The sequence below is a fragment of the Emys orbicularis genome, chromosome 23, assembly GCF_028017835.1.
Source record: "Emys orbicularis isolate rEmyOrb1 chromosome 23, rEmyOrb1.hap1, whole genome shotgun sequence".
NCBI classification, from domain to species: Eukaryota; Metazoa; Chordata; order Testudines; family Emydidae; genus Emys; species Emys orbicularis.
Genome location: NC_088705.1, coordinates 1572207 through 1586931, shown reverse-complemented (window position 1 = coordinate 1586931; position 14725 = coordinate 1572207). Strand labels below are relative to the sequence as shown.

Sequence of the window (14725 nt, the reverse complement as noted above, 5' to 3'; positions counted from 1 at the left end):
TTGTGACGTAATGAGGTAACTCTTGGAATGGAATGGCTCACGCTGGGGAAAAGTGGGAACTCAGAATCTCCTCTGGAAGGACAGGAATGGATGGGCCAAGTCACCTTTCAAAGCTGGGCCATTAGAGTGCGCTGTGCTCTGGACTCTAGAAAACAGACGGTACTCGGGGGGGGGTCAGTGAAACACATCAGCTTGTATAAAAAATACCTATGGATTTATCAGTAGAACGCGAGATACTAAAACACTGTCAAATCCAGTTTAAAACCAGTACACAAGTGTCCAGTCCACCCTGTTAACCTAGGTACCATGTGAAACGGCATCATTGTAGCTTGACTCTCATCCTACAAAACATTGCTGGGGAAAAACACAACCAACCAAGCACACTGCACTAAAGCTGCTGATGGGAGAACCCCAGGACAGGAAACGCCAACTCCTGGACTCCCTCGCTACTCTGGAATGACTAGTTTGAGGCAGACCTGTACTTCCTACCTCCCACTCACACAGCTGCTCTTGGTAAAGTCTCAGAGATTTGGTCCAGTTTAGGGGCCAGCTCCTGGCCCTGCTGCACCACTGTCCCCGGGGAGTTTTACGTCAGTGCTCTGAAAGTGTCCATCCGTCCCTGCTGGGCTCACACCTGCACGCCTCGACCATGCATCTGTATCACCTGGGCTCGCAGGGTCTGGATCCCACTCAGGATGGTTTTCTGATGTTCCACTGAGGTGATTCCCAGACTCAGGACATCTCTGGAAAACAAGCCCCACAGCAGAGGTGAGTTCACAGCATCAGGCCCCCAAGGCCACCGGCCAATGGTGGAAATGAAGATTTTAGACTAAAAGGCAACTGTGGCTCAGGAGTACAGCTCGTGTGGACACGAAGCCTCATGCAGTTCTCTTTGGAGCAGCCCACACATGGAGTCCCAGCCAAAGGAGACAGCAACTCAGAGACAGAGACTGCAGCATGCTGGGCACGTCACAGGCAACAGATGCTCTCTCTGCCCTGCAGACTTTGGACGGGGTCCCACACTGTAATCGCCACTGGATGCAACAGAAAGACTGGAACAGTGTCAGGGGTCACGAGGAGAGAAGCCAAACCCAAAGGAAGCAGGCTGGAGGAGAAGGGTCACAGTGAGATCAGGAGCTCACTTGGGGCTGTGCTACCTGTATTATCTGCAAATAGGGCTATTTATTTGCAGCTTTATAAACTCCCGGTATGATCTGAGCTGTGCTGGGAGAGGTAGCCGGCCAGCCATTCACCCATAAATACTATAATTGGCCTCCAGTTTTCCAGCTTTAAAATTTAAACAGGTCAAACAAAGGACAGATACACACAAAAAACATGCAGCTCCAACCTCTCCTGGAGCGTGTTCTCCTAGGGGGTCCGATGCTCCATGCATATCTCTTGTTCACATGTAATAGCAGCTGCCTGGTATTTCAGAGCAGGCTATTTTAAGCTGCATCTATTCTCTAGAACACTCTTCACTTACTGGACCATCATCCTTGCCACAGATTCCAGGTAGCAGTACCCCGCAGCGGTGAAGTTATCTTTGTATCTGCCCATCTCTATGGCTTCCAGCCACTCACCCACGGAGCTGAAAGACGGGAAGGCTGAGAAAGTGCGTTCGGCCAGGGGGATGGATGGACTGTGAGGCCTGCCAACTCAAACAGCACACGAGCAGTTAGATCACACCAAAGCAAGGTTCAGCTCCCATCCGTAGGACTGAATCTGGCAGCTACCTCTCTAGCAGGCATGAAAGTGGGCTTGGCCCATGCAAGTTTTCAGGGAACAGTTTTCAGGGTGGTGAAGCACTGGAATGCGTTACCTAGGGAGGTGGTGGAGTCTCCTTCCTTGGAGGTTTTTAAGGCCCGGCTTGACAAAGCCCTGGCTGGGATGATTTAGTTGGGAATTGGTCCTGCTTTGAGCAGGGGGTTGGACTAGATGACCTCTTGAGGTCCCTTCCAACCCTGATATTCTATGATTCTATGATTGAACTAAGGAAAGGCACATGGAAATTTAATCTGAGCACTGGCCATGTAAGGAAGGGGAGAACTGAGGGATGGTGGCTATTTGGCTCCTTAATCCTACCCACTCTGTGAGGATCTGGAATCACAGAATGTTCTGCAGTTCCATCAGGAGCTGTGTCTGGCTGTGATCCTGGGTTACTGGGCACTTCACTTTCTTCCCAAGTGACTCAACAATAGAGAAGGCTTCAGTCTGCTGGAGCAGGTCTCACCCCTCCACCAGGAACCAGAGCAGAGCAGGTCACCCGAAAGTCCCAGACGGCCGGCAGCTCTGCCAGCGTAGCCACGCAGCACCGCTACCAATGGCTTATGAAGTAATTCAGTCACATAGCACCGCATGACAGACACACCCCAACGTGCAGAAGAGGAGCTTCTCTTAAACCCCTGCTTCCTCCTCTGAAGGGTTCTGCTTCTAATCAACTTCAGTTGCAGAATCCTCCTCCAGCCAGAGCTCCCAGACCCACCCGCGGGGGCTGAGGAGAGAGTGTGTCTGACCCGTCAGTGCTGCATTAGCTGGAGGCAGAGAGGTGGGGAGAGATTTGGCTCTGCAGCAGAGGCAGCGTGGGAGAAAACATCAAACAACGAGGGCATGGCCAGAGGATCCTCACAAGAGTGCATTTGCTGGATCCCATTTCCCGTGATACCTCTCTCTGCGCTGGCACGCAGGGCACCGCACAGATTGATGGAGGGCGGGGGGACAGACGCTTTGGGGGCCCTGCCACCCACCCTGTGCAGAGAGGTTGTACTGGTTCTGTGTTCCCACAGGAGCGGGAGGGTAGAACTGGGGCTGTCGCTCTCCAAGGGTCTGGCTACACGGCAGCTAAAAACCCTCAGCTGGCCGGTGCCAGCTGGCTCGGGCTAAGGGGCTGTTTAATTGCGCTGTAGATGTTCAGGCTGCAGCCCAGGCTCCAGGACCCTGCGAGGTGGGAGGGTCCCAGAGCCCAGACTGCAGCCCGAGCCACCAAATGTCTACACCACAATTAAACAGCCCGTTAGCCCGAGTCAGCTGGCACAGGCCAGGCCAGGCCTGGGGGTCCAATTGCAATGTAGACATACCCCTAGGCACCGTGCTGGACCCAAGCCTTGGCAGGTCCATATTGCTGGTGTCAGCCCCATGAGATCCACACAGCGGTCTGTGAACTCAGCTTCAACTGACCAGGAATCCCTCAATCCAGCCAGATCCCATGAGGCAGACTGCACTCAGAGGGCCAATCCTGATCTCAGTTACAGCAGTGCCCGTCTGGGAATTGCTGCAATGATTTAGATGGAGTGGCTCTGGATTTGCTTCAGCATCTGCTGTCACCCAGGAGTGAGCCGTGTGGTGTGGCCCATGGGATACATACAGAGGCGAACGCTCCGGCATTCTAGAATTAAAGAGAAAGATTGGTGATACAGGCAGATTTTCACCTGGTGCAAGTGGAGGTGGTACATTTCAGTGGCTCTGGGTTTTGAAGCATCTTGCTTAGGATATTGTGGATGTGTAAGAACTTGGGCCTCTCGTTTCGCTCCTTCTGCCAACAATCCAGCATGAGCTGGTGAAGCGGGGGCTGGCAATTCATCGGGGGAGGCAGCCGGAACCCATCCTCGATGGCCTTTATCACCTGAAATCCCACACGGGGCAGGAAGAGAAGAGAGCTATACAAAGGAGTCACTGAAGAGCAGCAGAGAAGTGCCTGTCTGTCAGCGCTGCTGGAGTGCGACATTCCCATTGCTTTGAGAGAGCCGAGCCAAATTATTCAGAGGAAACATTTTTCACCACAAATTGCCGATTTGGGTCAACTGAAACATTTAGTGAAATTGCCAAATTGTTTGTTTTTGGTTGGGAAAAAACCCTGAAAAAAATCAAAAGGTTTTGTTTTGAAAATTTTAAAACAAAATCTATCGATTCAAAATTATTTATTTTGTTTCAAAATTTCTTTCCATGTCATTAAATTTTTTTAAAGGGTAATCAAAGTCAAAAAGTAAATGAAAAGTTTTGTTTCAGGATGAAGAGAAACGTCTTGTTTAACCTAGGGTTACCATATTTCAACAATCAAAAAAGAGGACACGGGGTGCCGCCCTAGCCCTGCCCCCTCCCACTTTCCGCCCCCCTCAGAATTCCCCTACCCCCTACCTGTCCCCTGACTGCCCTCTCCTGAGACCCCCCCCACCCCCTATCTAAGTCTCCCTGCTCCCTGTCCCGACTGCCCCAACCGCTCTCTACACCCCCTTGTCTTGACAGCCCGCCCAAGAACCCCCGACCAATCTAACCCCCTGTTCCCTGTCCCTTGCCTGCCCCAACCGCTCTCTACACCCCTTTCTCCTGACAGCCCCGCCCAGAACCCCCGACCAATCTAACCCCCCCGTTCCCTGTCCCTTGCCTGCCCCAACCGCTCTCTACACCCCCTTCTCCTGACAGCCCCCCCAGAACCCCCGACCAATCTAACCCTCCCGTTCCCTGTCCCTTGCCTGCCCCAACCGCTCTCTACACCCCCTTCTCCTGACAGCCCGCCCAAGAATCCCCGACCAATCTAACCCCCCCGTTCCCTGTCCCTTGCCTGCCCCAACCGCTCTCTACACCCCTTTCTCCTGACAGCCCCGCCCAGAACCCCCGACCAATCTAACCCCCCCGTTCCCTGTCCCTTGCCTGCCCCAACCGCTCTCTACACCCCCTTCTCCTGACAGCCCCCCCAGAACCCCCGACCAATCTAACCCCCTCGTTCCCTGTCCCGCCCCAACCGCTCTCTACACCCCCTTCTCCTGACAGCCCCCCCCAGAACCCCCGACCAATCTAACCCTCCCGTTCCCTGTCCCTTGCCTGCCCCAACCGCTCTCTACACCCCCTTCTCCTGACAGCCCGCCCAAGAATCCCCGACCAATCTAACCCCCCCGTTCCCTGTCCCTTGCCTGCCCCAACCGCTCTCTACACCCCCTTCTCCTGACAGCCCCCCCCAGAACCCCCGACCAATCTAACCCTCCCGTTCCCTGTCCCTTGCCTGCCCCAACCGCTCTCTACACCCCCTTCTCCTGACAGCCCGCCCAAGAATCCCCGACCAATCTAACCCCCCCGTTCCCTGTCCCTTGCCTGCCCCAACCGCTCTCTACACCCCCTTCTCCTGACAGCCCCCCCGAACCTCCGACCAATCGGGGGGAGGAGGGAGTGGGAGGGACTCTGGCTGCTAGAGGCCCCAGTGGCTGCGAGCGGCTTTCAATCAGGCCCAGCGGTCCAATCAGCCGCGCCACACTCTGCATGAGGGGGAAGGGGGAAATCCCGGACATTTCTACTTTATTAGAAATCCCCCCCGGACGGCCATTTAAAGCTGAAAAAGCCGGACATGTCCGGGGAAACCCGGACGGATGGTAACCCTAGTTTAACCCGAAACAATTGTTTTAAACTTTTTGGGTTATTTGCGTAGCTCTGCTCTTATAGGCCAAAAATATGACAAATGTCCCCCTGCCCCACGTTAACCCAAGATGCAAATACAGAGCCACTCAAGCGACATGCATGTCTTGCAATTCCCGAATGCCCGTCATTGAAACATGATCTCTCCGTAGGGTCAGAGTAAGGTGGCTGCAAAGCAACTCACGTCCTGGTTGGACATGTCCCAGTAGGGTCTCTCCCCGTAAGACATCACCTCCCACATCACGATGCCAAAGCTCCACACATCACTGGCAGAACTGAAGCGACGGTACTGGATGGCTTCGGGGGCTGACCACAGCACCAGGCTCTTCCCACTCTGGCCAGGCAGAAGAAAGGAAGACATGAGGATCTCTGCAGCAGGACGAGGGACACGTTCACACAGGCTCACTAATGCCTCCGATCGGCATGCGTCCCACCTGTGTTGTGGAGCAGTTAGTGACACAGACCTTGGCACCATGTGCAGTTTTAATGGGAGGGGAAAACTCTGCACCGAATTCTTTAACAATGGACCAAGCCCCAGTGCTAGTCTGCAGGGCAGGGCGAGGCCTGAAACATTAACGTGGGAGGTACAGTCTCCCGAAGGAGCTGATGGCATTTTATCCATTAATATTGAACGAAAACACCCTCTGAACCCGGCAAACACACCGCCACTCCCCCCGACCTCACCTCCCTTGTAACTAGCAAATGCCTCTGCAGCGTCTGCAGAACCCTTCTGGCTGCACGTGGGACAGCAGGCACTGGGCTCCTCTCGGTGAATACTAATTACCTGCTAGGGACAGAGACGGACTTCGGCAATCACACACCCTGCTTGTTAGAGAGAGGGGACCCTGGCGCTTCCGCAGGTCTCTCCAGCCTTTCCTCAACTGGGGCATATCCGGCCCCCAGTCTCTGGTTAGCGCCAACGAGGTTTCCATCGATAACATTTGGGACTCAGAGTCTCAGCTATAGCTCCGAGTGACATGCTTTCCCCTCCAATTCCACAGAGACTCCAAGTCAGGCTCTGCCCTGGCCTGACCTTCGATCAGGCTGGGGGGACGCGCCGAACACTCCACCAGCATCAGACACTTAGACTAACTGAGGTCGTTAAGTGCCAGGCTCGCCAGAGCTGGTGAGCGTCAGCAGTTCCCCGCGCAGGCCAGCAAGGCAGGGAGAGTCACACCCCCGGTCTCAAGGGCTGGCTGAAGCCAGTGTGTCAGCAGCCGCTAGTTCTTTGTGCTACCAGAATACTGCCTGGGACAGTACGTGTTCTTTGGAGTGAAGAATCCATTGTCGTTTTTAAATACGAATGCCGTGGTTAATGGGATGATATAATGGTGTTGGCTCACGTATGCTGGCTGTGGGACATCAAAGTAAACATTTTTTTATTGCTTTTCAGTTAAAAATACTGTACATTGATTTCTTCACTGGCAAGTGAAATGCTCTAAATTGGACTGTGAGCGAATTAATGAGAGCAGCGCTATACTGCCATGCTGAAGATGTGCTCGTGGGGAAGTGTGCGTCATTCCCCCAAACCTGTAATTTGACTCCCTAACGGAGTCTGCAGGACAGTTCCCCCCTCCAAGTGCCATGTTTGGGGTGTGGGTGTGTTTCTGGGGGAATGTAATGGGATCTCAAGCCCCATCTCTTTATGACTCTGAGTGTTCAGGAAGCCTATTGGCTGGGAACGCTGAATAGGCACGTGTGTGAATCAGACAGGTCTTAAATTCTTAATTGAAAACCATGAATTTCATTACAAGTGATAAAACACACACAACTAACCCCCAGGCTGTGTGAGCTGCTTACAGCTCCCAGTGCATGAATGTGTACATGTATGTACACACACACACACACACACACACACACACAGGTGATGAGAGGGGAAGAATTTGTGTTGCACTGATTCAGATTCATAGGTAGTTTATGCAGAAAGCCTTAGCATTTCACTGCCATTTACTTTAATCTCCAGCTGAAAAGAAAACTCTTTTACATGCAAATACTGTATCAGGAAGAGACGAGGCAACCAGAAAACATCCTGCTTCTGCAGCAGGTTCTCTGTATCTGGTATTAACTAGAGCTGTGAAACTCAGCTACCTTCATATTTTGATCCCTATTCAACATTCAGATCAGGCCTGCAAACCTCTTCTGCAATGCTGAGCCTAGTTTTAGGTTATCCTGATTGTGGCTTTGCATCGAAACCAGAAAAGATCCGGTTTTGCAAAGATTCAGCATGAGAACGTGGCCATTCTGCCCAAGGTTTGCTTTGGGAAACATTGGTACCAGAAGCCAAAGCTAAAGGAAACGTTCTCACAAACCCTGTGAAGTGGAGCCCGTAACCCCAGCTGCTGGGAAGCTATTAGATCTCTCTCAGGGGCAGGGCAGTGCAAGAAGACACTCCCTCCCATGACAGAACTGTGCTCCTGTTCTGATGGGTGGCAGCAGAACCTGCACAAAGAGCCTCATAACCTTGGCTCCGTCATGGAAGGGGCTTTCAGCATCTCAGAGGGATCTGGACATGTTCTTTTCTCTATCAGGTTTTTGCAGGGAACGTGGTTCTGTCACCCGCCAGGTCCATAGAAGGGAGGTTTCTCCATTCTTACGTTTCCAGAACCTCCATGATTCGTACTTTGTACGAGGAAATTCCTCCTGCCTTCTGAACCTATGTCAGAAAGTTTTGTTTCTCAAACTCTACGCTGCACTAACATATCAGTCCATTTCCAAGCACAAGAGATGGTCTAATAACCACGTTACCCAGGGAGCTCATCTTTGTATTCCTCAGTGACTGTCCCTGACATTCCATCTCATGCACCTTCAAACCCAACCCTCCCCCCTCCAATGACCCCACAAAGTTAGTGAGTACCCAGCTCTGTCACAGCACAGCTACTGCACTGACAGTCCCCCACAGCTTACCATGGTGGTGAAGATGGTCTCCATTTTATCTTCCTGGGACTGTCTGAAGCCTGATATTTTGCAAACCAGGTTGCTATTCACAAGGACTTTGTGAGCAGCAAGGCTTTTATGTACGTAACCCATCTCGGTCAGGTACTTCATGCCGGAAGCAATCCCATGTAACATACCAGTCAGCTGGGCGGCTGTGAACTGGCCCTCGTGTTTCTGCAAGGCAGGAGTAGGGAAGGCTGCATTTCAGGGAGGTTCAGCATGTCGCACAAACAGCTCGTGCTGTGACTCTCCAGTTAGGAAAATGGCAGCACTGCTAGCCAAGGTCTGAGGGGGTAACCGACACCCAGGTACACTCACCCTGAGAAACGAATCCAGCACTCCGTTCCCCATGTATTCCATCACAGTCATCATGGTATTTCCTGGGCGCACAGACAGAAAAGGAGTATTTAGCTAACCTTGGTTTTTATCGAGCACAGTTCTGCACAGCTATAAATACATACACCCAGCAAAGCCTCCAGACCCGAAGATGCCCAGCCCAGCCCTTAACGCTTCGCTCCTCGAAAGATCGTTTTCTGCTTGCTTTTCACACGAGAGATTTGGGTCTCGTCTGCTCTGTCTGTCGTGGGAATCTCTGTGCATAACTAGAGAGTTAGTCAGGCAGCCACATTCAAAGGAAGGGACCCCTGAGCAAAGGAGGGGAGCTGGGGAAGGGATTTCTACTCACCCTTTAGAGCCAGCTTTTTAAAAACCTCAAACTCAAATGCTTGATAAACCATGGGGAGAAAATCTCTCTTGAAGATTCAGCAACCCCACCTCCTGCCGCCAAAGTGGAGAACTCCTGGAGCTGGGCTGCTGGCTGCTCACCGGGCATGAAGCTGAAGGTTTTGGTCTTGTGGAACATTGGGCCACAGTCCCATGGGAGAGGGGGCTGTCCAAGGGACGGTCTACATCCCTACAATCGTCTCAGCTGGAGACGAACTGGGGCAGTCAGAGCAACAGAGGGGAGGGTGCTCAGAAGACAAATGCAGAACAAACACAAACTTAGCTTGTCGCAAAAAATTTGAACCAATGTGATAAAGAAGGTGAAGAAAAGAAAATTTTCAATGGCTTAAAAACCGATGCTGGGAATCTGGGTAACAAGAAAGAGGAACTGGAAATTCTCTCTGATGAGAAGAAACTTGATAAAATTGGTATTCCCGAATGGTCGGACTGTCCATGAGGGGAATTTTAAAATCACTGGTTACACCTTACTCAGGAAGGATGGAGTGGGCCAGCACTCTATACGATAGACAGGACCTGTTTTAGAGTGACTGACGACTCAGTCTCAGGACCATGAATGCATATGACTCAATGTGTTAAGTAACAAAGTCCAGGAAAAAGAACAGGAGTACTTGTGGCACCTTAGAGACTAACAAATTTATTTGAGCATAAGCTTTCGTGGGCTACAGCCCACTTCATCAGATGCATAGAATGGAACATATAGTAAGAAATATGTATACATACAGAGAACATGAAAAGGTGGAAGTAGCCACACCAACTGTAAGAGGTTAATTAATTAAGATGCGGTATTATCAGCAGGAGAAAAAACCCTCTGTATATGGCGCTGGTGAGACCAGTACTGGAATAGTGTGTCCACTTCTGGTGTCCACATTTTAAAAAGGATGTTGAAAAAGTGGAGAGAATGCAAAAAAGAGCCACAAAATTATTTATGGGCTGGAGAAAATGCCTGACAGTTAGAGACTAAAAGAACTCCATCTCCTCAGCTTATCCAAATGATGATTGAGAAGAGACTTGGTTTCTGTTACAAGGACCTTCAGGGGAGAAAATAATAGGCACTGAAGGAATCTTTCATCTAGTGGAGGAAGGCAGAACAAGACCCAATGGCTGACTGATTCACATTAGAAATCAGACATGGTTTTAACAGCGAGGGTGATTAACCATAGGAACAAACTACCAAGAGAAGTGGTGGCTTCTCCCTCTTTTATCTCCAGCTCAAGACTAGATGCCTTTCTGGAAGTTATCCAGATCAGTACAGGGGCAACTGGGTGAAATTTACTGGCCTGTGATATATAGGATGTCAGACTAGATGATGGAATGGTCCCTTTTGGTTATAAACTCTACAAATTTATGAAAGGTCCTGCTTCAGGTCTCTAGATCCTCCAGTGCAGGGGTTCTCAACCTTTCCAGATGACTGTACCCTTTGCAGGGTCTGATTTGTCTTGTGAACCCCAAGTTTCACCTCACTTCAAAACTACTTGCAAAATCAGACATAGAAATACAAAGTGTCCCAGTACACTATTACTGGAAAATTGCTGGCTTTCTCATTTTACCATACAATTATAAAATAAGTCGACTGGAATATAAATATTGCACTTACATTTCAGTGTAGAGTATATGGAGTAGTATAAACAAGTCATTGTCTGTATGAAATTTTAGTGTGTACTGACTTTGCTAGTGCTTTTTATGTAGCCTGTTGTAAAACTAGGCAAATATCTAGATGAGCTGATGTTCCCCCTGGAAGACCTCTGTGTACCCCTGGTTGAGAACCACTGCTGCAGTGGGACCTCCAAAAAACAAGACAGACATGACCTCATACTCCTGATATTTCTCAGGTAAAAAAGCAGAAAAAGAAACCTTAAAATAAATAAATAGCAATAATCTCGGCCTCCTTCCAGTATCATCAGGCAGCTGAAAAAAGCACAAACACATTTCTTTTCCCCCTTTCAACAAGCTCCCAGCCACCCTTCAGATTTTACATCCACAGACTTCAACTTTCTGCTATGAGAACAGTGAATTAGGGCTTTCAAAAGTATGGCTTACTATACAATTCCTATATGGTGAAATGCTTCATGAATATCAAGTAGCTGTGGGAATGATGGGAACACAAAGCTCATGTGGGTTTTTGAGGCTTTCAGACCCTGAGATGTCTCCAGAGTCACAGCTAGATGATTCATTTATTTTGAAACAAGATCACATCTGCCAAACAGAAAAGGAGGGAACTACACAGAAAAAGGGCCATTAACAGTGAGGAGGGTGCGTTTGCTCAGGGCGAGAGACTTGCAATTCTCTATCACAAACATATAATGAAAGCAACTAATTAGTGTTTCTGATTACCTAACTACCAATGGTGGAGCTGTTCATCTAAATGGCATAATTCACACACCCACAAAGCAAGCATACACGTCGTATTTTGAAGAAGAAATTAGTAAAAGGTAGGAAATGGAATGGATATAATTAGGGATACTTAAGCACTTGACCGTCAGAGGATGGATTTCTGTGCATCTGTATTGCACACAAGTGGCTTAAACTCTAAGGGCCTGATTCTCTCGTTCCTTCGACCCCAATCCTGCAGTTTGCTCTGCCTGCATGGATCCAAGCGCAAGATTGGCGTCTCAGAGGGAGACATGGATCTCACCCTGAGGAATGCAGTCAGCATAAGGGGCCCTGCTCTTGATTTGGGGAGGAATATTAAATACTATCACTAGGAACACTTTGAGTAGCACCATTGAGGAGAAAAGTATGCGAGTGAGGGTAGCTGGATCGGGCCCTATGTTAAAACAGAAGCTGATCCCCTGTGTTATAAATAGCACAGTTAACAACATGCGTGTTCATGTTTCTCCATATTTAACCACACCTTCCTCAGATTCATAAAGAACACACACTCCCACCGGGACAGACAGCAACCACACACTCATCTGTTTGCTGACAAAACTCTCATTTTAATTTGCTTTTATGCCAAGAGTTGGGTTTTGCTGCTAACCCAGTTTGACTCCCTGGCTTTATTAATCTAGCTGTAAAAATTCGATTAAACAGCATCAGAACCATAAAATAATAAAAACCAACACAAGCAAACATTTGGCTTCCAGAGGGCGACTGTCCAGCATCTCCACCACCAGATAATCACATTGCTAAACAACTGCTCGAGCATATTACCAGATTAGTTCAAAGGCGAGACTCCTGCATTAATGACCCAAACTCCATGGTGGGTAATTAAGAAAACAATCAGCATTCTTCCTGCTTTTCCACAGAACAATCGCTTTCTATTGCTTTTAAATTACCGAGTAAATGAGGCCACATTGTTGCCACAAAAATCAGATCAGGGAGCGTATCGCTTCATTTTGCTGGGCAGTAATAAGCGTATAACAATGCTGGAATCACTTTGTATCTATCGATCAGAGTAAGTGCCATGCAATCGCAGAGCGGCTGTCTGTGCATATCCCCCTTATGCTGCCCAACTTGCATTGTTATCAGCCCATAAACGCTCTGAGTTACACGGGACTTGGAATTGTGTCCTAACCTAAAGCAAACATGTCATTACTGCTGTGTGTGGCTAGGGTGTTTTTACAGCTGTCCCGTATGTGTGTTGAGCATAAAGTCTCATCACGTAACGCACGTCTCTCTGGTCCGGAACATCTCCATGTAGTGATTCCGCAGCCGGCGAGCCGGAACCTGGGCATTGTAGCTCTGCCAGACTCCTGGTCTGTGGCTCTATTTTGTCCTCAACTTTTCCTGTTGTTATTACCATTAGCTGTAGCCACCGGCATTCTCACCACCACGTCATGCAGGCCTACTCTGAGCAGGGGATACAAGTCAGCAGCCAAGCGCTCCCAGCATTGCTACCACAGTGGTGATCAGCTGGTGCTAGCGTGTTTGGAAACAGCTGGCAGAAAAGTCTAGCGTAGGCACAGTCTGTGTTGTCTAGTCCTCGCCCCTCCCCATGCCTCAGTTTCCCCATGACAATACACACCTGCCTTTGTGGAGAGCTTCGGGTGCCCTGGATGAAGGGGGCTGTGTGACCATTCACTGTATGTTCTTGCCTTCACTCTGAGAATCGCACACTGTTAAAACTGCACGGCTAGTGAGTGAAGCCACCACAACGCAGCACAAAGCTGCCAGTATTCTGGGGTTCAGCCCTCTCTCAGAGAGGGAACAGGAATCCAAAACTTTCCAAGCTGAAAGTGAGGGGGTGGAGGCAGGGGTGAGTGAACCTAGTGCATGAGGCTTTCCGTGCAGGAGGACTGGATTCAGATCTAGCTCTAGAATCTAGTCACAATGGGTTTGGCGAGCGTCGTCCTAGATTAATTGGCCCTTTCGTTAAAAAAACCCCAAACCCAATGAGTTTGCATACCATGACATGCAGAGTTAATAAGCCCTACCTCTGGTGATGACGCCCTCCAGGCGGATGATGTTGGAGTGATCGAACTGGCCCATGGTGCTAGCCTCTGCCAGGAAGGTGCGCTTCTGCTTGTCTGAGCAGCCAGCTCGAAGGGTCTGGATGGCAACCGGGAGCTCTCTCTTGCTGGGAAGTTTCAAGCATCCCCGGCAGACTTCTCCAAACTCTCCTGTGCCGTAGGAGAGACGGGAATTAGAGCGTTTCCAGCTAAAGGAGCGCAGCCGTTTAGCGTCCCTGTGGTTGGACATTTGAGAGAGTGAACATCCCAAGAGAACGCCGCACGGGACTGTTTTCATACTGTCGTTCTAGGAGCTGTGCTAGCTGCTCTCGGTCACTCACAGGCCATGAAAACGGGAGCTATTGCTACGCTGATTTTATTTATGGCTTTCTCAAATCTTCAAATATCGCTGCACAGATCTGCTGCTGCGCAATGGGACAAGGGGCAGTGCTGCTCTTCTAGAAAATCAGCTCCCCTTCTGGTAGCGTTTCCTTGTGCCCCACATCCCCTAGCAGGACCTCTGCCTCTGGACCTGCAAACACTGATCTGAGTGCTGGGGTGTGGGCAGCCGGGGTCTGAGTACCTGGCTAATCAGGCAGATGGGCTCTGCTCTGACATAGCAGGGAACTGTACAGCCAGAAACGCTCAGGGGAAACATCCACCCACAACACCGGAAAGTGGATTAAGGTCCCTTTAAAAATTCTCACCCTAGCCTCAGTTTACCATCTTCCCCCACTTCTGGGGGGCATTGTGACTTGCTGTGAACACACAGACCTTGAAACTCTTTAGTGCCAACTAGCAGGTGCAACAACACATGATGCAATTTCCTCTCTTTGGCTGCTTAGGCCATTCCCCTAATACACCAGCCAAGTCCACACTGCACTTTTGAAGTGCTTTCCATGAATGGAAGATTATCTCCCAGAGATCAAGACAGTCCTCACTGGGCTCCGACTCTCTCCACTCCCAAACCACCCCAAATCTGCTGCCCACAGGAAGTATAGTCAGGGCCACGCATTGTTCATCAGCACTTGAGACAGAACTTTCTGCTCCTCGCAGTCACAAATGCGGCAGCACAAAGTGACAAATTCGAATGAGAAAAGGCCAACTTTGGTTTTACAGGGAAAAGCCAATGGATATGAAGAGCTTTATTGATCTGAGAGACAGGTATCCGCTAGGTCACCCGGGAGACTAATACAAACCATTCTACATTCCTCCTATTTAAAAGACCTACCCTACTTGGATTTCCTTTTCATTACTTA

At 49.8% G+C, this 14725-nt stretch overlaps 1 protein-coding gene across 2 annotated transcripts in view; it reads right to left on the bottom strand.

Annotated features, from left to right (window-relative positions):
* Positions 1-628: 628 nt before the first annotated feature.
* Positions 629-14725, bottom strand: part of EPHA10 (EPH receptor A10) — a 103856-nt gene continuing 89759 nt past the window's right edge. The window contains exons 11-17 of one of the 2 annotated variants that reach the window (XM_065421623.1): positions 13452-13637; positions 8653-8714; positions 8305-8508; positions 5585-5734; positions 3426-3619; positions 1484-1639; positions 629-743 (exon numbers count right to left, since the gene is read on the bottom strand). In XM_065421623.1, coding sequence (XP_065277695.1) covers positions 629-743; positions 1484-1639; positions 3426-3619; positions 5585-5734; positions 8305-8508; positions 8653-8714; positions 13452-13637 — 1067 coding nt within the window. Of the gene's footprint in view, positions 744-1483; positions 1649-3425; positions 3620-5584; positions 5735-8304; positions 8509-8652; positions 8715-13451; positions 13638-14725 lie in introns of both variants that reach the window. The other variant, XM_065421622.1, reaches the window with a different exon arrangement.